General features: G+C 56.7%; 10 protein-coding genes across 10 annotated transcripts; 4 read left to right on the top strand and 6 right to left on the bottom strand.

The window, feature by feature from the left end:
- Window positions 1–481: 481 nt before the first annotated feature.
- On the top strand, window positions 482–1,112 carry DCS_04824 (60S ribosome subunit biogenesis protein NIP7; the record flags this gene model as incomplete). The annotated part of the gene is made up of 2 exons (XM_040802130.1): window positions 482–707; window positions 772–1,112. The coding sequence occupies 2 exons, from the start codon at window positions 482–484 to the stop codon at window positions 1,110–1,112; spliced, it is 567 nt and encodes a 188-aa protein (XP_040657163.1).
- Window positions 1,113–1,321: 209 nt separating this feature from the next.
- DCS_04823 (glutamate 5-kinase) lies at window positions 1,322–2,933 on the bottom strand (the record flags this gene model as incomplete). Its single annotated transcript, XM_040802129.1, has 4 exons — window positions 1,322–2,049; window positions 2,142–2,412; window positions 2,475–2,550; window positions 2,614–2,933. The coding sequence occupies 4 exons, from the start codon at window positions 2,931–2,933 to the stop codon at window positions 1,322–1,324; spliced, it is 1,395 nt and encodes a 464-aa protein (XP_040657162.1).
- A 946-nt stretch (window positions 2,934–3,879) lies between these two features.
- DCS_04822 (uncharacterized protein) lies at window positions 3,880–4,782 on the top strand (the record flags this gene model as incomplete). The annotated part of the gene is made up of 2 exons (XM_040802128.1): window positions 3,880–4,485; window positions 4,555–4,782. 2 exons carry the CDS (start codon window positions 3,880–3,882, stop codon window positions 4,780–4,782), a joined length of 834 nt encoding a protein of 277 aa, XP_040657161.1.
- Window positions 4,783–5,078: 296 nt separating this feature from the next.
- On the bottom strand, window positions 5,079–6,390 carry DCS_04821 (serine/threonine-protein kinase Eg2; the record flags this gene model as incomplete). The annotated part of the gene is made up of 3 exons (XM_040802127.1): window positions 5,079–5,198; window positions 5,269–6,243; window positions 6,301–6,390. 3 exons carry the CDS (start codon window positions 6,388–6,390, stop codon window positions 5,079–5,081), a joined length of 1,185 nt encoding a protein of 394 aa, XP_040657160.1.
- A 1,053-nt stretch (window positions 6,391–7,443) lies between these two features.
- DCS_04820 (uncharacterized protein) lies at window positions 7,444–8,465 on the top strand (the record flags this gene model as incomplete). Its single annotated transcript, XM_040802126.1, has 2 exons — window positions 7,444–8,250; window positions 8,331–8,465. The coding sequence occupies 2 exons, from the start codon at window positions 7,444–7,446 to the stop codon at window positions 8,463–8,465; spliced, it is 942 nt and encodes a 313-aa protein (XP_040657159.1).
- Window positions 8,466–8,761: 296 nt separating this feature from the next.
- DCS_04819 (uncharacterized protein) lies at window positions 8,762–10,459 on the bottom strand (the record flags this gene model as incomplete). Its single annotated transcript, XM_040802125.1, has 1 exon — window positions 8,762–10,459. One exon carries the CDS (start codon window positions 10,457–10,459, stop codon window positions 8,762–8,764), a length of 1,698 nt encoding a protein of 565 aa, XP_040657158.1.
- A 1,157-nt stretch (window positions 10,460–11,616) lies between these two features.
- Window positions 11,617–13,434, bottom strand: DCS_04818 (ATP-dependent RNA helicase; the record flags this gene model as incomplete). Its single annotated transcript, XM_040802124.1, has 1 exon — window positions 11,617–13,434. One exon carries the CDS (start codon window positions 13,432–13,434, stop codon window positions 11,617–11,619), a length of 1,818 nt encoding a protein of 605 aa, XP_040657157.1.
- Window positions 13,435–14,092: 658 nt separating this feature from the next.
- Window positions 14,093–15,287, bottom strand: DCS_04817 (uncharacterized protein; the record flags this gene model as incomplete). Its single annotated transcript, XM_040802123.1, has 3 exons — window positions 14,093–14,665; window positions 14,730–14,992; window positions 15,044–15,287. 3 exons carry the CDS (start codon window positions 15,285–15,287, stop codon window positions 14,093–14,095), a joined length of 1,080 nt encoding a protein of 359 aa, XP_040657156.1.
- A 974-nt stretch (window positions 15,288–16,261) lies between these two features.
- Window positions 16,262–17,654, top strand: DCS_04816 (uncharacterized protein; the record flags this gene model as incomplete). The annotated part of the gene is made up of 3 exons (XM_040802122.1): window positions 16,262–16,331; window positions 16,386–17,336; window positions 17,413–17,654. 3 exons carry the CDS (start codon window positions 16,262–16,264, stop codon window positions 17,652–17,654), a joined length of 1,263 nt encoding a protein of 420 aa, XP_040657155.1.
- A 1,055-nt stretch (window positions 17,655–18,709) lies between these two features.
- DCS_04815 (uncharacterized protein) lies at window positions 18,710–19,812 on the bottom strand (the record flags this gene model as incomplete). Its single annotated transcript, XM_040802121.1, has 2 exons — window positions 18,710–18,786; window positions 18,849–19,812. 2 exons carry the CDS (start codon window positions 19,810–19,812, stop codon window positions 18,710–18,712), a joined length of 1,041 nt encoding a protein of 346 aa, XP_040657154.1.
- Between the last annotated feature and the right edge of the window lie 2,789 nt (window positions 19,813–22,601).

Genomic DNA, 22,601 nt, shown 5'->3' with positions numbered 1-22,601 from the left:
TGTTCGCATTGTACAGTGAGTACGGAGTACCTCGCCCCGTACGGTGTACTTACGGAGTACATGTACAGTACTGTACTTAGTCCGTAGTACGGAGTATACTTAAGTAAATAAGTAGTTGTAAGTACTCCGTGCAGCTAGGCATACTTAAGTACTTACTCCGTTCTCCGTACGGAGTCTTACTTAGTATCTACGGAGTAGTAAGTACTTAATAACTCGGTATGTGCCATATACAGTACAGTACATGTACACGGTACGGTCCCCCCATCGAAACCCCACCTCCGATAAGCCTGGCCTTATCGCCCGGCTCCAGGATTTTTCTTTCCTGGCGTCGACTTGGATGTCAGTAATTCATCATCCACCCCCCCTGCGATACCGACACCGTCAATATTCTACCCATTATCAAGGACCGAGGCGGTAAAAGTCTGATCCAACCATCCATTGGGTAATCTAGAGCCGTCTCAGACGCTCGTCCCTTGACGGCATGCGGCCTCTCACGGAGCAGGAGAGCAAGACGCTCTTCACCAAACTCGCCAACTACACTGGCAACTCACTCAAGAACCTCATCGCGCCACTGGACGACTCCCCCAATGCGGACCGCTTCGTTTTTCGACTCGTCAAGGATCGTGTATACTACGTCCGTCTGTCCATTGCCAACCTGGCGACCTCGATAGCGCGCGACAAGCTTCTCTCCCTCGGCACGTGTGTTGGTACGGCTCCTGCATCGTCCGAGATCAACCGAAGGGGACCTCGTACTGACGCTAGACTGTCTAGGGAAATTCACAAAAACCGGCAAGTTCCGGTTACACATCACCGCCCTCGAGATCATCTCGGAGCATGCCCGGTGGAAGGTCTGGGTGCGCCCGAACGGAGAGATGCCCTTCCTCTACGGCGGCAACATCGTCAAGGCCCACGTAGGCCGGTGGTCTGACGACTGCCCGGAGCATCAAGGCGTCGTGGTTTACAGCATGAACGATACGCCGCTGGGCTTTGGCCTCACGGCAAGAAGCTCGGCGGAGGCGCGCAGACTTGACCCGACGGGCGTGACAGTCTTCCGGCAGGCCGACTGCGGCGAGTACTTGCGTGACGAGGACAACTTGTTCGCAACATCCTAGGAATCTTCCGGTGCCACGTGAAGGGCTTTGACATTGCTGAGGCGTTTCGAGGACAAACATGCTGTTGGCGGCAACATTGGTGTACGCGTACATATGAGGGCGATGGGCTATTATTGACTTTGGACTTGGAATACATTTCATAAGTTATCTTTGCACTATGGACGGAGGACAAACTAGAAAATTAGGACAAGAGACATGACGGCAGGCGCTCAAACCCCGAGCATCTCCGGCAGAGGTGTCACCGGCCGGCTTTCCCGTATGAAGAAGGCGACGTTGGAACGATCGGCGACGTACTCGCTATCGGCGTAGCCGAGGATGCCCTCAATGTCGACACTCTTACGACCCATAATCATGGTGATCTCTGCCGCGGCGTAGTTGACCAAGCAGCGGCCGACTTCTTGGGCCATGCCTTCCCAGCGCTTGCCCTCGGCGGCGAAGCTGCGTATGCGCCGTTCGACGGCAACCAAGCGGACAACCTCCGACTGCGAGAAATGGCCTTCGACATCGACGATGCCGACGGGCAACAACCCGGCCTTTTCCTGCAGGGCCCTGTGGCAGCCGGCGTCGATGTAGATGGTGCCATGCGGGTTGGGGGTGTGAAGAAGCCAGAAGTAGCGGTCTTGGATTGGTTCGCTTGACGGAAGAAAGCGGGTGTGAAGCGGCGGAGTTGAGACATCATCGCCGTGCACAGACGCGTCCGCGAGGCTCAGAAGAGACAGGCTCTTCTGCATGGGCGGATCGGACTCGTCGTAGCCGCTCTCGGACGGGGCCTTGCTCGTAGGTGGGGACTTTGTGAGGTGGCGGATTATGCTGAGGATGTTGCCGGGACTCGACGAGCGGGTGATGATGGTCGTGACGCCGGCCAAGGACCCAAGCCTCGCAGCGACAATCTTTGTGCTCATGCCGCCGGTTCCCAAAGCAGAGCCTGCGCTGGAGACTGAGTTTGTTCTGTCAGCCACGGTGCGCTCGGAAAGGATGAGGAAGGAGAAAAGAGGGACGAGAGGGACGAGAGAGGGCGGGAGCAGCTACCATCGGCCTCCAGTTCAGCAATGTCCTCCACAATCTCGATCGGTTTTGCGTCGGGATTGGTGCGCGGGTTCTTGTCGTACAGGCAGTCGACGTCCGTCATGAGGAAGAGCATATCGGCGCGGATCATGGCCGCCGTGATGGCCGAGAGGGTATCGTTGTCACCGAATTTGATTTCCGACACAGCCAGCGTGTCATTTTCGTTCACGATGGGAATGACGCCCATGTCCATCAGTTGGGAAAAGGTATTCTGCGCGTTGAGGTACCTCGTCCGCTGCGAATGGCCACCGTCAGCATGGTATCCAGCGGGACGAGCCATGCAGCCGCCGGACTTACGTCGCCGATGTCATTCCTCGTCAAGAGAACCTGGGCCACCGGCTGGGCATAGTGGGCAAATAGACTGTCCCACAGGCTGACGAGGCGGCATTGGCCAATGGCGGCGAGAGCCTGCGCGGTGTTAGGGAGGATGGGCTACCGGGCCTGCTGGGAGGTGCTTTCCTGCAACTGAGCCAGATGCTTGGGTCTCTTGTCGACGTCCATGCGACGGAGTCCGACGCCGATGGCTCCCGAGGAGACGATGACGACCCTGTGGCCATCCTTCCTGAGCTTGGTGGCAGTATCGACGATGAGCGTGAGGATGGGCAGCAGGGGTTCGTGCGTCTTCTCATCGACGATGGAGCTTGTCCCTGTGTTTTCGTCAGCGGAGAAGACGACGCAGGGCGCCGACGGATAGTCAGCCGTTGCCATCGACGTACCCAGCTTGATGACAATCGTCCGCGACTTGGGGCGTTTCATCTTGGCGGCTTCGGCTTCGGCTTCGGGTCGAGGCCAGTGTTATTATCAATCCTTCACTTTGCACGAGATGGGAGGTAGGATGGAAGGAAGAAGATGGAAGCGGTGAGAAGATAAAATAACGACGCAAATTCTTGCTTGTCACGTCGAAAACATCCAACGTGTCGAGTCTTTCGCCGTCCTCTGATGCAGCTTTCACCGTCTGGCAGATGTCGAGAGGAACGTACCAAGTGGACGGCCGCCCATAATTTCCTCGTCCGTCATGGCCAACGCCGGCTACCCACTGTATACCCACTGTATCCGTCTATCCCTGGTATAATTTTTGACTTTGGCCGTCATGTACGTAGAGTAGCGTTTCCGTCGTAGATTTCCCAGACGTGGACGGAAGTTTGGCTGCTGAGGCGCTCCTAGGCTTGTCGTCATCGCAAACAGCAGACCTTAGGTTTGACCCGCACTGCCGGTGGCTGCCATAGGTCAGGGATGGGTGGATCAGCAGATGGGTGTCTTGAGCGCCCTTGGATGGAAATGCCCGAATTGGTACAGTCACTCGACAAAAATGACGATTCAATGTTAGTTGTGCTTCTCCTACAAGTTGAATCAACAATTTCGCCACCCTACTGTAGCGGCACATCGGCGGCAGACACTAGTGGCACCCAAAGGTACCTAAGCAACGGGGCTTTGAAGTACCGTTTCTTGCGACAACGTATGTGCAGGTACAGGGCTAGCCAAGTTTCCAAGTACCGCTGTCTCACCCAATGGGTCCACATGATGCACTGCTCCCAGCAGGAACAACTTGTTTCGTCCCAGCCAGTGGGCATCGATGGTGGCAGAAGTGCGCATCCGTCCATGCCACATCCGGGCCCGTACCATCTACCCATTCTAGCATCAGTGGGAGGGCCTGCTTGAGGGGCCTGCTACGATTGCCGTCACTGTCAGTCGCGAAATCGCCATGGGTTCCGACGCGGCGCGGCAAGCCTCGACACCGGCAACGCCAGCGTCGTCAACACCTGGGCCGGCAGCGACAACGTCGACGAGACCTCCGGCATCATCACAGAATGCCTCCCATGGGCAAGGGGTCGTCAACGATCCGGCGCGGACCGGCTTCGACCCGCAGACGAAATGGTGGATGAACTACTTTGCCATCCTCTCCGGCCAGATGACAGCCGAGGGTCAGTTTCACTACCGCGAGTGGCGGTACAAGGTGCACGAGGAACGCGACTGCAAACGCTGCGACGAGTACCGCGACTGGCTCTTCACCTACTCGCCAGTCATACGTTTCCTCTCGGAAAAGATTGGCAGCCTCAACGGCCGGCTCGACGGATCCAACGTCTTGTGTCGCCGCTGCCCCGCGCGGCTCGAGAGCGACGGCCAGGTCCATCGCCAGGCCGGTGGCTTCAGCCCCAACCACGGCATTCTGCTCTGCGCCAACGAGATCCGCGACCGCAAGCACCTCGAGGACACGCTCGCCCACGAGATGGTGCATGCCTGGGACCACCTGCGCTGGAAGGTTGACTGGGCCGGAGACAAGGATTTGAAGCACGCCGCTTGCACCGAGGTGAGCATCCCACCCTCCCGAAGCTGCCGCCAAGTCGCGCAGGCCAACTGCTGACGTCGATGCAAACAGATCCGTGCTTCGATGCTGAGCGGCGAGTGTCGCTTCACGAGGGAGGCTTTCACCCGGGGACGGTGGTCGGTGACGCAGCAGTTCCAAAACTGCGTCCGCAAGAGGGCCATCGAGTCGGTCATGGCGCGGCCCCGGTGCAAGGATAAAGCCCAGGCGTCCAAGGTCATCGATCAAGTCTGGGACTCGTGCTTTGCCGACACGAGACCGTTCGACGAGGTCTACAGGTGACGGACGAGACGAGTCCAATCGTTCAAGGTACCCCGCATGGCCTCGCGGAGCGGGACCACGGCTTCCGTGACGTTGAAAAACGATGGATGCTATCAACGATACCCAAGCAAGAAATACAAGCAACCAGGCCCTTTGCCGATGCCCGCCCCGTGCCGCGCGGACCCTAACGCCAAAACTCCCCGACATGTACATGGGTTCTCCGTCATCCCCGCCTCGTAGTCTGCGCCTCCCGCTCCCCGCTCGACGAGCGACAAACGATGGGGGGGGGGGCGCAGGGGGCCATGCTCGTGCCGTCGTCAGCTCGACGCCTTCTCCCGATTCGCGGCCCTCTCGCCCTTGACGCAGTGCTTGATGATCCAGGGGTGTTGCGGAATCTGCTCGAGCGGGATTCTCTTCTCGGGATCCAGAACGAGTAGCTGCCCACGGTCAGCGGACGGAGCGCAGGACGAAGACGAGGCCGTCTCGTGCGTGCTGCATTTTGCTTACCTTCTTGATGAGGTCGCTGCCCTCGGGACTGACAAAGGACGGGATGGACATCTCGGCGCGACGTATCCTCCGGTGCGTCATGACGGGCGTGTCCTCGAAGGGAGCTTCGCCGACGAGGAACTCGTAGGTCAAAACGCCCAAGCTCCAGAGGTCAATCTTTTCGTTGTAGTAGTTGTCCGACGAGCCCGGCTGGATCATCTCCGGGGGCAGGTAGTCGAGGGTGCCGCACATGGTCTTCCGCCTGTTGTTCGGCGCGTGCACGCTCCAACCAAAGTCGGATATTTTGATCTCGCCGTGGATGCCGACGAGGATGTTCTCGGGCTTGATGTCCCGGTGGATGACGTGCTTGCGATGCAGGTAGCGAAGGGCCGAGGCCATCTGGGCGATGTACTGGGCCGCCTTCCACTCGGGAAACCGGTTCTCCCTCCGGAGGTGCTTGTACAGCTCTCCCTTGCCGGCGAACTCGAGGATGAGGAAGACGCGCTTGCTGTCGTGGAAGTGGCCAAACATTTGCAGGATGTTGGGATGGCGGAGGTTGCTCTGGATCTCAATCTCTCGTCGTACCTGCCGCTCGACACCGCCCACCTGGAGCTCGCTTTTGTGGAGCACCTTGAGGGCGCAGATGAAGCCGCTCGTCCGCTCCTTGGCCAGGTAAACACGGCCAAACTTGCCCTTGCCGAGGGGTCGACCAATCTCGAACATGCCGAGGTGAAACTGCTTCGGTATGGCGGGCTGCTCGATGAGGGCCCCGGCCTCCTCGATCGACTCGTCCGACGCGCGCGGCGCGCTCGAAGGCAGCGGTTTCCGCGGCGGCGACGCGGGGTTGGGCTTGCGCTGCACCGCCTGTGAAGGGAGCGTCACCGAGGCGATGGCGGCCTGGTTTTGCGACTGACTCTGGGACTGAAGGGCAACCTTGACGAGATTCGTCCGGCTGCTTCCATGGTGGAGGTGTGTCGTGGCCGAAGTAGCGAGGGCCTGCGACGAGCATTAGATTCGGACGACATCTTCTTCGGCCCTCGGCATTCGTCGTACCTTGGACTTGGAGTAGAGTTTGGAGCTCTCGCAGCCGTCGTTTTCATCCTGGATGGATATGCGATCGAGTCGCGACTCGAGAGTGCGCATCGCCATTGAATTCGGATATGCTGTGCGGAGCAGGGCCCGATGCTGATGATGTAGTCGATAAGGAGCAGGCTGTCGCCTGGATCTATTTCGTGTCGTCGGTCGTTGGTCGTGGGTGTGTCGTGTGGTCGTGATGGGACGGAGGAGCTTGGGGAAGGGGCCCGCGAGAAGCCGGACTAGGTGTTGCCCAGGCAACGGAATGCCAACGCACTGGCGGATGGCGACTGAGAAGCCGATGAATGCTGGAATTGTGCCTCACTCGAATGAAAAAAAAAAAAGAGAATCCTTCGAGTGCTTTATTTTCCTTGATTTAAAAAAATTCATGCACAAATTGTATGGCAAGTTTCAAGAGCAATTGCATTTTCACGGTGTAGCATAATACCGGAAGGTGGTTGTCATTCAGGCCTACCCAGTCCTCCAGTCCTTGCGGTGCAGTGCAACCACTGGTAGTGACCTTGAGGGGGGATGAAACCTGCAACGGAGGGCGTTTGCGCAGCAGCGGTGTTAAAATGCTCAACTCCATGCCTACGAGGTACCAATCTCAAGATCTTGAGTGGTGACGAGACCAATGTTTTGCGACAGTTCAGAGCAACTGATGGTGTTAATCTTCCTTCCCACTAGCGGGTAACGCATTTACCTCTGAACAGGGCACTTACTGTGCTGTAATAATTGTATTTTGATGCACTTGTACTCCGTACAGTACATGTATGTACTGTAGTTGTACGTGCTGTGCTGTGCTGTCGCCTGTGCTACATGTACGGAGTACTCCGTACAGGTATCGCTCTTGTTGGAAGTCGCTGTGCTCCGTACAGTACTTACTGAACTGCACTTATTGTACACCTACTTACAGGCGTCAAGTCACAACCCCACCATTCGTCCATCCTTGCACCACCCACCCATCCATCACCTATAGCTTCATTTGAGCACTCCAAAGGCGTCTGCCACTCTCCAGCTGCGAATTACGAGGACAAGCTACAAGCTGCATACGTGCACGAAGCGTGCTGCCGCCGCCGTCCACCCATCCCTCGTTCATCAGGGGCACGGCTTCGCACATCCATGCCACCCACCTACGCAACCCTCCCCCTCCAGCCTCGCACGACTCCTCCGTCGAGCGCGCAGCCTCCGCGCAAGGCGCCGCCCAGGATGTACCACATCACGGATCCAAACGAGCCCCTGCCGAGCCCAAACGCTCTCGCCTCGGCGACGACGTCGCACACCCAGCAGCGCTTCCGCATCTCGACCCGCAAGCTGCCCATCTCCAAGTCGGCTGCCATCGACGCCCTCTCGGACAGGCTGGGGATTCCCCTGCCCGAGATGATCTTTGGCGACAATCTCGTCGCCGTGACGCATGTGCCCTCGGGCTGGACCCTGGCCTTCAACACGCCCGACGCCCTCGATGCCGTCGACAAGACCGACAAGAACATGCTCCGCGTCGCCTACGCCCGGGACTGGGAGAGCACCCGTGAGGGCACGACTCGCACCATCAAGGAGGTAGTCAAGCCCTACGACTGGAGCTACTCGACGACGTACGCGGGAACCGTCGTCGACGCCGGCCGCTCCAATGCCTCCTTCGGTCCCACCGACCACCAGATCCCCATCGAGCTCCTGAAGCGGCGCGACCCCATCCTCTTCTTCGACGAAGTCGTCCTCTTCGAGAGCGAGCTCGACGACAACGGCATATCGCTCTACTCGGCCAAGCTGCGGGTCCACGAGAAGCGCATGCTCTTGCTCTGTCGCCTCTTCATGCGCCTCGACAACGTCCTCATCCGGATACGGGACACGCGCGTCTACATCGATTTCGAGACCGATCAAGTCATTCGCGAGTATACCGCCAAGGAGGCCGCCTTTGCCGATGTCCAAAAGGTATGTCAACTTGCTCCCACACCCACTCTCCACCCTGGCTTCCGTCAAGTCCACCGGTAACACCTACGCTGCTGCCGCAGGCGCTGTTCATGTCTGGGAGACTTCCCGACGCCGTCACCGTCGGTCTTCGGGACCCGAACGTACTGGACCCTCTGCTGGCAGTTGTGCATCACAAGACGGAGATCATCAACCTCGGCCCCGCGTTGTCGGCATGACCATGGCAGCGAAACTGGCAGGTGGCTGGGCTGCCTTTCTTTGTTTTTTTTTCACGGCGTTGGGCGTGGGAATCGCTGCATCCCTTCTCTGTCGGAAAGCCAATGGTATTTTTATAGGATAGCGTACCTCATGATATCAAGAAAGTCGGTTGAATCCGAGCATCGCAACTCGCCCTCCCCATCCATCATCCTGCACCGCACAGATATGAGTATTGGGCGTGCTCCCGTCAGCTCCGAAGCACTAGAAAACACGCCAAGTACGATGCAACAGCCGGGATTGTTCCTTCGTGAAGCACCTATCGTGCGTCCTGCGGGGAAGACACTTCGGTCACCTCCTCAAACTCCAGCTCCCACTTGTCAACCTCGACGAACTTCTTGGCCGCCTGCCGCAGCTCCTCTGTCGACGCCACATTCTCGCCAGTCGCGTCCTCGCCAGCGTCCATGTCGAACGTGTCCTCCGGCAGGGGCACGAAAGCGCTCAACCCCTCGTCGTTTTCCTTGTCGTTTTCATCCTCGCTCTCGTTCTCGTCCGGCCGCCGTCGATCGTGCGTCTTGCCGCTCCGGGCCGAACCACGGACCTGGTTGGCCGTCTGGTTCGCTTTCAGGGCCGAACGATTCCGCCCCCCGCGCGAGCCGGTTCGGCCGCGGGTGCGGCCCCTTCTCGTCCGTTGTCCCGCACGTGCACCTAGGTACGAGAGCTCATCGTCGTCCTGACCCAGGCTTGCCGTGTCCAACTCCTCGTCGCTGTCGGTATTGAACGCGTCATCCAACTTCTTGCCTCGGCGCTTGGGGAGCAAGTTTGTGAGATCTGCCGTCGTGATGTTTTCGTGGTGTCGTGTTGCCGCTCGACCCCGCCGTCGGGGAAGCCTCTCCTCGGCATAGTTCGGTGAGTGGGTGAGAGAGGGTGGAGATGACATGTCGGAGAAGTTGTTGGCTTGGAAAGGCGTCGAAACCGATGGCCTGCGTCGTTTGTTTGCCAGCGTGTGAATGTCCGGCCACGTGTCCGCCTCGCCTTCCGAGTCGCTGCTGGCCGGCGGCGCACCGACCTCATCCTGGTTCGCCAAAGTCATCGGCCTCTGGCGGGAGGCACCTGGTGTGCTCGGCAAGGACGGAGAGGCAATCTCGGACATTGCCGAGTCGCTGTCCGCCTCTTGCCCTGGATCCGACCCTATCCTCGATATCTTCTCTGGCCGTAGGCTGTCGTCATCGTGCGCCTCGACACTCTTGCGCTTTTTCGACAACAACTCCGCCGACGGCTCGTCGCTCATTAGCTGCTCGCTGCCTCGCCTCCTTCGCCGGTTGTTGAGGGGGGTCGATTCTGCTTCGGGTTCAAACTCGCCCTCGCTTTCCAGTTCCGAGTTGTGCGTCGCACCGCCATCCTCCGATCGAGGTTTCCGGGACGTACCCAGGATCGACGGCTCGCGCGCCCGTCTTCTGAAGACGCCAAAGTTGAAGGAGGAGCCTATGCCGGGCGTGTTGGGGCCTCTGCTGCTCGGCCGGATGGGAGCATCGCTTCGTCCAACGATGCTCGACTGACGCGACCGCGGCCGGAAATGGCCCAAAGACATGGATGTGTCCTCTGCTGAACGGCCACACGGGGGCACGTCGTCGTCGGCGAAACTGTCGTCGAGGTCACCGAAAACGTCGTCGTCGGCGAGGTCCAGTCCAGTGGTATCCCGATGCGTCACAGGCGTCGCCCTGGCACGCCTTCCCATCTCAATCGAGCTTGTGTCGTTCCCTACCGTTTGGCCGCTGGTTGTCGTCGTAGCATCCTCATTGGCAAGCCGATCCAAGGCATTGTCGCGCAACTGGTCCGCGGCCCTGACAGCATCTTCTTCGCCCAGGCTCATCCGCCATCTCATGGATCGGGTTGCCTTTGCTAGGCCTTGTGCTCGCCCGCGCTCCTCCTCGGCATGATCCACGTCGCTCAAGGGCTCGGAAGCCTTTCCCTTTGTCGTGCTCACCGAGTTTCGAGCCCGTCTCGGTCGGGGCATGGTATGGGGTGAAAACAATCTGGGTGATGACTGAAAAGATGAGCAAACTTTGCTCCAATATTTATTTCCCGCACACGGCCAAATATTCTGGTAGAATCGGGTTTGTAATAGACTGTGAGAAGCACGTCGAGATGTTTGCAATCTGCCTGTTACCACCGTGCGTTGACGGGGCAGCTTCCCGAGGCAGGCGGCAAGGGCTTGGTAAACACGCGCTGCGGCATTATAAACACGTACTGTATCGTAGGCTCTATTGGCGCAGGACCCACCGAAACTTCCACTGCGAGTAGGAAAGCAGCTAGCTATTAGATTAACAATGGTTCTGGGAGTTGTACAGTACACGCACATTGAAGGAAATACCGAGTAGGCAGGAAATACCCGCTCAAAAAGTACCAGCTATTATTGTCATGTTTGACCAACAGGTTTTCAACCTCGGAAATGCCTTGCATTTTCTCTGCAATGGGTAGAGTGCTGCTGCACTGTACGGAGTACCAGCAGACGCACTTCATGTTCTTAAAACATTGCCCTACAAGGCTTGTTCTCCATTTGGCAGCAATGTTATGCATGTTTATGCACTTGTGGTGTATGTCTCTGCCCCCACGACAGCTGGAAACCTGCTCGTAAGTCCTGACGCGACGCGTCGCGAACAATTGCCCCAAAACGGCAAGGCGGAATAGAGGCCCAGGTACGGAGTACTTCAGTCCCCAGTATGCCTACTGTTCAGTACTAACAGTACAAGTACTCTGTACTGTACTGTAAAGCACGGAGTAATACAGTACTTGTACATGTATTTATTCGGTGCATTAATATTAATATTCGCACACTACGGAGCACTCTACATGTGCAATGTGCAAGTACGATGCACTGGCAGTGATACTTCTACTAACCTAGGAGGAACGCTATCAAGGTCCTATTTAGGTACTAAGCTTTGCCAGCTCAAGGACTCCCCCGGTTCATCAGTGCAAATCACCAACCATGAGCGGTGGAGGGAGGCCACAGTGCTCTCTCGTCCACCATATCCGTACTTACTTTCACGACCGCAGGTGCGTTCAAACTCAACCTTGGCCGCGCCCAACAGCAGCGTTAGTCCAACTACCAGTAGATTGTATTCATACACAGTGTACACACAAACTTGCGTGTTTCCGATGCGCAAGACGTCATCATATCAACGCTTGACCCATAAACATGCTCCTCTTGACCTCGGAAACCACATCCTTCCTGTCGTCGTTGCCAACCAGCACAATACCCCGTCCTCGCCGGCCCATTCGCCCAGCTCGGCCAAGGCGGTGGATGAAGTCGATGGTGGTATGAGGAACGTCGTAGAGGATGACGTGGCGGACGGCCAGCGTGTCGATGCCTCTGGACGCCAGGTCCGTTACCACAAGGGCCTTGACGTTGGGCAGCGAGCGCTTCCGTCCCGAGTTCTCGGCCGTTGGTACCCGCATCGGCTCGGGCGAGGTGAAGACGTCGAGAATCTCGCCGTGGCGCTTCTCCGGAGTATCCCTGTGCAAGGCTTGAGCATCGATTCCCTTGGACCGAAGATACTCGGCAACCTCGTCCGTCTTTTCGCGTTCGTTGACGAAGACCATGACACGCCGCACGTCGATCTCACCCTTGACGAGACCCTCTTGTGCTGAGCTCTCTCGCCCAATCGTGTAGATGGCATCGGCGCAGGCAAGATCCTTGTTGTTGCGGTACGGGTCCCGGGACACGTCGATGACGCCGAGCTGCACCCGTCGAGGGATGGCGTGCAGGTTGGGCGTCGTGATGCGAACCATCTTGGGGTAGGTCGTGGCCAGGTAGTTGTTCAGCTTTCGCGGGATCGTGGCGGAGCAGCATACGAGCTGCTTCAGCGACGGCATCGCTCGCTCGATGATGCTCGTCGTGACGGGTGCGAAGCTGCGGTCGAGGAGAGAGTCGGCTTCGTCGATGACGAGGTTGCTGACGCGGGAGAGAATGTTCGGGTCCGACTCGGCAATGGACGCGAGCAAATGCGGCGTGGCGACGACCACGTCGAGGCCCTTGGGCCCGTAGAGATTTCGCTGGATTTGCTGGGCTTTCAGTTCGGACGAGAGCATTTCCGTCTTGAACTTGACAACGTGCGACAGCGACTTGGACACCCGCATCACCTGCTGGGCCAGCTCGGCCGTCGGCACGAGCACGACCACTTTTGGCCGCGCCATGGTGGGGTGCGGTTCCTCAAACGCCCTTCCCTTGAACCCCGAGGCCTGCTGACGCTCCTTCTCTGCCTCGTGCCTCTCCTTGAAGGCCAAGATGTCAGGGTCCTTTGCTTCGGCATTCTTGAGGGCATGGATGGCCGGCAACAGATAGGCGAGTGTCTTGCCCGAACCCGTTTCAGCTGCCAGCAGAAACGACTCGACTTCCGCGTTTCGTTTTTCTTCCCATGGTGAACCCAGAAGCGCCGGGATGGCCAACCGTTGGACGGGCGTTGGGCGGATGTCGACCATGCCCTTGAACAGATCCTCGGACACGGCCGTCTTCACGATGGGCAATAGATCGAACTGGTCAAAGGACTCGAATTGCAGCATGCGATCCTTGATGGATGATCTCTTGCTGTAGGATACCGTGGCCAATGCGCGCTGCATCTTGAGCGCCTTTCGATCGTCCTTCGACCGCCGATCGTTGGTTCGACCCGAGTCCCCGTCTCTTCTTGTGGATCGGCTGGCGTTCGTGTCCGCTGTTCTCGAAGGTCTTCTCGGCTCGACGTTGGCGACTCTCCTATTCATTCCGGCAAAGGGCCCGGCGACCGACCCCGGTCGCGAGCGACGGTCATCACGAGACGAGGGAGTTCGATGGACTTGGTCAGACAGCACCATACGCGACGGCCTCGGCTTACCCTGGCGTGAGAAAAGCCGCTGGCCGAGGCATGGGCGAGGTGGGCCGAGGGATGCCGGACGGCGGCTCAGTGCGAAGATGCACAGGGAGCATACCGAGTTGGGCGTTATGGACGGCGGCATCGTGAAGGAAGCGTTGCTTACAGGAGTGCAAGCAACACGCAAGTGACGGAAGGATATTTTTACAAGCCACCGCTATCTAATCGGATCAGAGTGGGTCCGAGATGGGAGCTCACTTGTCGGCCTCGGTTGTCGGCGCTTTGGGCTCCCGAAGGGCTCCCCCACCCAAACCCGGAAAAAGGGAAAATCCAATGACGGATGACAGGAATGGCAGGGGGTTTGGTTGTCTTTTCTTTCGCAGCCTCATGGAATACAATAGTCGTAAAGTACTTACATGTCGATATTTGGGTGACGCAGAATCAATCTTTCCAAAAACTTGCATGAATATCAAGGAGCCTTCGTTGACCTTTCCCTTCCAATCTGGTCTCCTCCTTTCCTCTGCCTCTTCTCGACGTCATCCGCCATCACATCTTCCCCTCCCTGGGCGACAAGACGAGGCTCTGTTATCAAACAATACAGGAAAATGGGAATGAATCACGAAAAATGATCCAAGCGAAAGGTGCGAGCCAGTTTCGTCAAAGGGAGAAATGATTGTGTTGTGAAGCAAACGAACAGTGACGTGTTTGAGGTCATGGCCAACCGCCAACCGCCAACCGCCCCGATGAATTGCGCAACGCGCCATGAGATGATCCCTCAGTCGACGGTATTCTATAGACCGTCCTTAAACGTCAATCGATGTCGGCATTTCACCCGACGCTTGACCTCGGTTGATCCAGCTGTCTGTGCCGGCCTTTGGCTCCTCCGCGATGGGCCCCAGCGACACTGCAGACCTTGTACGTCCAACACCGCCGCCATGTGACAGTCTGTACTCTTGTTTTTTCGTCGACGAAGGGCTAGGAATCCCGACGAGACTTTCGTCGGCGGATCCATCGCTGGTTCTCCTCGACCTGTCGTGGGCGGGTCGTACGTCCTCCATATGTGCGCGAACCTCGTCATGACCAGACTGAATGTTGCGCAAGGTATTTATGACGGATGCGCGGTCCTGGGGGAACTTTTCAAGTGTCGGATCCTCCACATCGATGTCTTCGATGCCGCTGTCGCTCAGTGCCTCCGCTGGTTCCACCCGTCCGTAGGGGTCATCGAGAACTTCGTGATCAAGCCCGTCATACACAGACTCGGCCTCCCCAAAAGATTCGTGAGCAAAGAGGGGAGCCTGAGACGCGCCGCATACGTCCATCATGTCGTGCTTTTGGCCTTGCGCACGGCCCGGACCGGCAGGCATGATGGAATCCGGCTGGGCGATGACGTCAGTAATGTCGACGTCAGCTTGTCGTCCGGTCGGGGATATCACTTCTCACTTCATCGGTGTCTTCAACGTCGGTCGTCGTGGGTGCCACAATTTCGATGGGGGCTGGAGAGTCCTCGCACTGCGGCTGCGACGCCTTGGCCGCAAGTGACTTGACTGGTGCCGCCGCACCGCCAACGATGCCTCGCAGTCCAGGGTGAGGAGATCCGCCTCCTTCCCTCTCTGTGGGCTCTATTGGTGTCTGGAGCCTCCTAGCCGGATCGCTGATGACGGGCACCCTGAGCATGTTTACATTGTCCCCATGACTATCCGTTGCTGGCCGCCAGTCAACTCATCGTCGTCAGTTGGGGACCTATGGAGGCTCACACAAGCTCGCATGCTCATCCAGAGTCCAGTCCTCGCTGTTGCCAACTCTGAATCTGTAGCTGTAGTCTTGCCCAGGGACGACGGCGACTTGTGTCGTGAAGTGATGCTCGCCCGCAGCATCACGCATATATTGCATCTCCTGAAGAATATAAGGCGGATCTGAAAAGGTTCCAGCCACAAAGACGGGAGGCTGTGTGCCAGGTTTATGGAAGCTGATGGTCACGGCAGCCGACGACGAAGCCATCGTGAGGGTGAATCGTCGGAGTTGGGTTCTTCGTTGATGGTGCTTCTGGGTGATGTGCGCTTCTTTGCTGCTTGGAAATTCTCTTGCGACGAGGCTCCCGCAAGTTCAACATTCACCATCTGGTAAATCCAAATCTGCCGGGAAGCAGGTTGATGTAGGAGTGATAATCGTGGTCGAGCCTCGGCTTCCCCTGTGCCTCAGGATGATGACGACATGGTCACCAGGAAAACTAGCTAGTCTCTGGATACAACTGTCCGCTATGTAGCCCAAGCCTTTGGCGCACCCAACCACGGACGCCACGCCATTCCTTGCCAGGCGAGGCGAGAATGGCCTCCTCCAGATTCCATGCGGGAAGTGACTACTTGGTACTTGTGCCATGTTCACACTGGATACTGGCTCTCATCGCCGTCAAGAAGAGAAGAAGGAAATCTCAATTGCAAGTTCAGGCTCATTAAGGTATTATTAGGCGTAGTTGTAGGTTTACGGAGGTTATGCACCCACTATACAGTTTAGCCGGTGAGTATTCATACTGTACTTCGTACAAGCACATACGTATTCATCAGCGGCAGGACCTACCTATCCGTACTAATAATACTGTACCAAGTACTCCGTAGTCTAAGTACGGGTAACGGGGTAATTACGGATAACTTCTCCGAGTACTCCGTACGGAGTACTTATGGAGTACTGAAGTACATTCCATGATGAGGTAATCATCCTGCGACAAATTAGAAGGGGTAACCTTTGCGCCCCCACTTGCCGACCCTGTTAGTCCAAACAAGGAAGGGTGAAGGAACAATGCGGTGGGGCATCGAGCAACATTCAACATGTACTTGTAGTTCTTATTTATGTATGGCATGTCGCTAATGTGTTGAACTTTCCACCATGCAAACATCATCCACTGCAGCCTCGGCCATTGTTGGCCACAAGACAGCTATAATCTCCACGATTTCTTCGTGCCAATTCAGACTCTGAATATGTCGATCCCGCCGCAGCTGATTCGCGTCAAGCGCAAACGGGTCGAGGAGACACCTGTCCAGTTTCTCCGTCAGTCCCTCGCCGCGTTGGCTGTTCCTGTTCCCGATGACTGACCAGGAACAGAGTTGGACGCGGGCCAGAAACGACCCTGCGGTGGTAGTTGGGCATATCAGCGACGGGCACCGGCGGCAGCCACCTCTGCAAATGCTGCCCACCCCGATAGGCCTGTCATTCACGTCTCATGCCCTGAGGATGCTTCTCCTCCGACCAAGAAGCATCATGGCGCGCGTCACAATATCGCCTCCACCGCATTCGTCCCCTCTTCCGACACTGTGAAGCTTGACAAGCCTATCCACGTCGAGCCCAGGCGATTTCGAGTGTCAAGGTCGGCAACGCTGTTGGCCAGCAGGAGCAACTCCAAAAGGACACGGTACTCCTCTGCCGTCTTCATCGAGGGAACTCTGAAAAGGAAGACACGCAAACCTCGGGGAGGCCTTGCTCCATTCCATGCTGAAACGCAAGCAGAAGTTGAGCCGTCCCCGTTGACGAATACGTCCGAAATCCATCAGCAAAAGCAGTTAAAGCGGCCCGGTACCAGAAGCAAGGCTCAGGTTGCTGTCGAGACTCTGGAGCGGAAACCATTTCCATCATCTCTCATGAACCATCAAAACGAAAACATGGATCAAGTCGCCGCGGCTATGGACCAATGGGTCCTCGACGAGATTGGTTTCGCTCTTCATGACATGCAACAAGAGAGACCAAAGGTTTCCAAATTCAAGCCCAAGCCACCTGCCAAGCGGTTTCAAGAGCGTCACCCCGAGTTTACGCCATCCCCACCCCCTCTGGCCGAAGAGCCCATCGATATGACCATGAGCGACGCCACAGATGACGATGACGAGGATGACTGGGTCATCGAGGAGTACGTCCGCATTCCTGCCAACTCGGTTGCGTTGGGTGTCTCACCCATGGACATCGGCATCCTGGTCTTCCAAGACGAGGAAGAAAACATGCTTTTCTTTGGCCAGTCTCCGGACGACGAGGATGATCTGGATGAGGACGACGAGGATGAAAACGGTATGACCCTGAGACCTGATGAGGAGGTTTCGATTGCCCGTCTCCCGACTGCAGCCATACGCTAACTCAACGGTAGCCGAAAATCACTACACAGCTGATTATCCGGAGGATGAGGTAGACTCGGATGACGAATTCGGCCGACAAGCGTACCTCTACCGCAACTGCAACGCCTCTGATGAAGAGGAGTACGATGACATGTACAACAGCAATGACGAAAGAGACGACGAAATGGTCATCAAGAGCGATATACTAGACAATGACGATGCTCATATGGAGCGCATCCGAGCGTTTATGAAACGCAACTCGGCCTTTCAGTAATACGAGCAGACCTAGCGTGAGGCATCATGCTGATGACTAGGTGGCCTGCCACTCCCCAAGGTGGTTTGTGGTAGTTGCCATCGAGCAAACAGTGCAACATTCATGCATAGAGCAAAACTAGCAGTGCACCAATGGCTGCGTCTACCCATGCAGGCAAAGGTACAGGTCCTACTTTATCCGCCGTTGCTCGAACATTTCGTCAGGGATATCTCCGTGTTCGGGGTGGGGGAATGGACGAAGCACTGCAAAGTTCTGGCAGCCATCCGCAAGCCGCGGTTCCCTGCATGTGTGCCTCCAGTTACGCTTCCTGATGCCTGTTTGCTTGTACTGGATCGGAAATATGACAGCTAGCAACAGGAAAAGGCTGGCTCCGAGAATTATTTCAAGCAAGGACGCTGTCCCCCTAGGATGCGTGGATAACCATGCCGCGCGGCCCTTCCTGACATCCCATCAACCAGACGCGGCTTCACTGCGCACCGGGAATGCCAGGGTCCTTTCCCGTTTGAGGCTACTGATTGCTGGCCCCGTGTCTGGCGAAGTCTGGTGACGACATATGAAGAAAGCTTCTCTGATGCGGCGTTTGGGTTATGAAGGATGAGTTTCAATAAAAAGCTACACGCGGGTTATTTTGGTGATCAGTACGATATATCTACTTAGTTGTCATGATACGTCATGCCCCTCACACTTTTTTTTCTCCAGTTGGGCTCAGGGCATGCGGAGCGAGCTGGCGTTGTTTGTTCACGCAGACGTTTGTTGGGCACGACGTAACCACTTCGTTTGAAATGTTCATTTCCACCTCGCTATCTGTCCGAGCCAGGCCATTAGGGCCTTGCATCATGGATGTCCTCGCCTCGTAAGCCATGTGCGACATGGGAAAATAGGTATATAGTGCAGAAACAAAGGAAACGAGAGTGTTCACTCAAAAGGGATATAGAGCAGCATTGACGCTGACGCAGACCGAACGGAGGCGTCATCTGCAGGTATTTGCGTGATCATCATATCCAGCATTGTCATATTCGCGCTGTGCCGTGCCAGCAAGACCCAGGTTCAATGGACTATAGCTTCAATCGCCGTTGCTCCTTTCTCTTCCTGCGTTCGCGACGCTCACGGTACTGCAACGCTCGCTTTGCAGCTGTGAACAGTTAGTACTGACAAGGCCACTGCAAGCTGGATATGGAATCAAGATAGGCTTACCCCAGTCCTGCGACTTCTGCTTCAGCTGAGGGTCCACCCAGGAGTAATGGATTGCCCGCTCCGGATACCGTTGTGCTAGGCCGAGAGGCTCCATCGGCTTGTCGTGACTGTCCCTCTCTCTGCATTTGATGCTGACATACCTGGGCTCGAGATCGTCCTCGTTGTCGAAGACGAGCCAGCCATCCTGATCCCAGACAGGAATCCGCTGGTTCATGCGGTAGTACCAGGCTTGCAGGCCTTGCACCGTTCGCTCGGGGGTGCGGCCGAACATGGCGGCAAAGTCCTGCTTGATGCGTTGCCACTTGAGCTTCTTGTCATGCCAGGCGTAGATGATGAAGTCTCCCTCTTCAGTGGTGTATTTTTGGTTGATGTGGCGGTTCTCCCCGTCGAGCGGTGGACTGGGATAACCGTCCATGCCAGCCGTGTCGTGGGTGAAAGGGTCGCTCACATGGTACGAGTACCGGTGGGGGGAAAGTCGAGGAAGCTGTGAAAAGGGTCGACACCTTGTCAAGCTTGAAAGGGGCGAAGGAGGGGTGTACGGTCGAGGTGGGCCATGGGATCTGGCGAGGGCCTCGACTCCTTGATCAAACTCCTCCAGGCTGGGAAGCCTCACAGAGGTATTCCTGGGAGAGTTGAGACGAGCGATGCCTGGGAGCGGAGAGCAGTCTCGCGAAGTGGTGGCCAAAGATCCGAGAGGATGCCATGTCTCTTCCGTCCCAACCCTAGGCGGTGCGGCGCGGGGATAGTCACCCTCGAACTTTATTCGAGGGCTTCCGGACGTTGACTCTGGAGGAGTCTGAGGATGGGTCAGGGGGCGATGCAGGAATATGGAGGGCAGGTCCTCTGAGAACTTTCGTTGCCGTTGCCGGTATTCAGCATGGGTGAAGGACTGGAAGGCCATCGTGCCATCGCCGGCCGGCAAGGGCCCGCCCCGCTCCTGGTTCTCCGGGGTCGCCGCGTACATTTCTTACAGGGCGTTTATGGTTCGTCAACCGTGTTGAAGTCGTATAAGACAGAGAGAAGGGCAAGGAAGGTTGGAGCTCCAGCGTCGAGTTAGTCGAGCAAGCAAGGGCCAGCGTGGGTCGACGATAGGTAGCAAACAAATTGATGCCAACGAGCTACTCGGACGAAAAGAGGGAGGATGGGTCTTAAGTAACGAGGGCAACGTCGACGGAGGAAGACGAGACGGCAAGGGACGGTAACAAGATAATATGACAGAAGAGACATGGAAACATGAGGGGGTGGAGCTGCTCTTGTACCTACTCAACGATGAGGGGGCGTCGGGACCATGGAGGTCAGTGATGGCAAGCGAAAGGCGCGTGGCCTTCCACAACGCACCAGGTTGCTTATTTTCCCGTCCGATACAGACCTTTTTGGCAGAGCTAATCACCTTGATTCAGCACCAGTGAGTGCTGTCTTGACTGTTGCTGGACGATGGTCTGTGTGGCCCCCCCTGCACATGGTTAGCAAGAGGACGAGCGACCAACAACCAAGGACGGCGGCGAGGAGTGTGTTTAGCGACGACGCCCAGAAGCAAGGTGGATCTTGGTGCAGAAATCGACAGAGACGGTACCTGCGGCGTAAGGGAGTCCATGAAAGGAGATGTCGATGGCTAGGCGTCAAGTTTTGCTTTGCTTTGCCCGTGCTCTGCATAGGTAGGCTGGCGGGAAACTCGGAGACATGGCGATGATAGCAAGACTGGCGGGCCTCCCGTTCCCGTTTAGCTCAGGTACGTTCGAAGAAAGCAGTACTTAGAACTGGGCAAGTTGGTGCAAAAGGGTACACGGGCCCTTGATGGGCGTCCTCATACTAACGAGTACGAGCACATGCACAAGGAATTAGACGATCAAGGTGCAGAGACGAGGCACACGAAGTAGTCGAGACTGCCGGGAGGTGGACGACGACACAACACCACTGTATCGGTTAGGGGCGGGGGCGGGGCAGTCCTTGTTTGTCCTGGGGCGGAGACAATAGAGGACTCCTGTGAAGTGTGAATGAATGTGAGCATCATTGTCATTATGCGTTGGGCGGCTCGCCAGAAGAGCCGAGCGGAAGGCGGGCGCTCCACCATCATCAAGCGTGGTGTGTGGTCAATGTGTGGTGTGTTGTGTGGTGTACTTGGTATTCGTGCTCGGTCTCCACAGCTTTGATACGTACCTACCTAGTAGGTGTAAGTGCAAGCAAGGGACGATCGATCATCTCATGCTTGGCCAAATCCGATGCCACGGCTTCGCTCTCCCTCGCTGCCTTGCCGTTGTGTGTTCCTGTACTATGACATGTACATGCACATTTACGAGTACTATGCTCAGTTCAGTACTTGCACGTATGAACAAAGGCGTATGAGCTGCTCGAAAACCGTCGGAGTGAAGTCATTGCTATCGGCGTCGTTCATAATCAGCCTCCCTTTGGACCAACAAAACGACTCACTCCACAATCGGCCGCTCAGATGCGCAGCCATTCATCCTGCCGGCCGGCCGTGCTGGGGACCTGAAGGCCAATTCATTTCTGGTCAGGTGTTGAATCGCAACGGTCCAAAAGCAGTTGCGCGGGTCCTAGGAGACAGCCGGAGCCTTTGGCAACCGTCCAGCCGGAACGACCGACTTACTCATCAAATTACCCGTCGACCATATTACCTCGCTCTGGTGTACTCCGTATATTTCTCGTATCTACTTACATGTACGAGCACTCGAGTGTTGTATGTGCAGCTGGCACGGATACTCGAGACGGAGCCACAAGCTGTCTTTGTACTGCCGGAATCGTGCTGAGGCCCGGAACGATGAAATGGGAAGGGGGGGTTTCCTGTGACCGGACGGGTATGTACAAATATGCGTATGCCTATGCGTCTGCGCCCAGGCCGAAAGGACCACGCTTGTCTGTGCTTGCTCGTATTCTGGTAATGCCGCAACGAGGTGAGAGCGCGGGGCCGCTCAGGAGTCATGATTTCGATGCCCTCATGGGGCGTGGTGAGGACCGACTGCCAAAGCACCATGGTATTTCTTGCTTTGCAACAACGCCAGCTTGCATGCGGAGCCGTCTGTCAGTTTTCGAAATTGTCGCCTCAATCGCTAATACAAAGTGATCTGCACCAGCGATCGGAAAGTCCAATAGTGGAGATGTACTCGTACGAGTAGGCATGCGTATAATTTTCAACTCCCAAGGGTAGCATGCATGGCCGGGGAGATACTTACAGCATCTAACTTGTATTAGCCAGGTATCGAGCACGCACGGAGTTGTGATGGCTGCTCGACAACGGACTACGCCGTCTAGCCGTTGGCGAGCCTCCCCACATCCGCTTTCTTTTTGCCCCCCCCCCCTGTGCGACGACTAGTCAACAGTGAGGAGGAAAAAGCAAGGCCCGCAAGTGAAGTCAAGCGTGGTGCACGCCAGCTTGGCCTTCATGAAGGCTCCCGGCGAAGTCTTTGATTTCCGACGTGCACTTGAAATCATACTGTGAACGGCATCTAAAGACACCAAGCATCACCCTCACACATCGTAGCGGCTGGGACAGCCAACAGGCAAGCTCCTCCCTTGTTGGCGTTGGTGGCACTGCGGCTGTTGACGATGCTCCCAGGAGGCGCGTGCTAGGTAGGCAACGCGATGCGTAAAAAAAAGCAGCAAACTGCCCTGGAAGAAGATGGTGGTAAGTGATGCTGCGTTCCATCTGTGCATGTGCTGCAGACTGCCGATGATGTCCGGTCCGTCCAAGTTTGCCGGCGACATTGTACTGTGCTGTGCAGGCAATGATGAGTGGAA

This window comes from Drechmeria coniospora, chromosome 02 (genome assembly GCF_001625195.1).
Source record: "Drechmeria coniospora strain ARSEF 6962 chromosome 02, whole genome shotgun sequence".
NCBI classification, from domain to species: domain Eukaryota; kingdom Fungi; phylum Ascomycota; class Sordariomycetes; order Hypocreales; family Ophiocordycipitaceae; genus Drechmeria; species Drechmeria coniospora.
The sequence above is the reverse complement of the archived record's forward strand: the minus strand, read 5'-3'. Positions and strand labels throughout refer to the sequence as shown.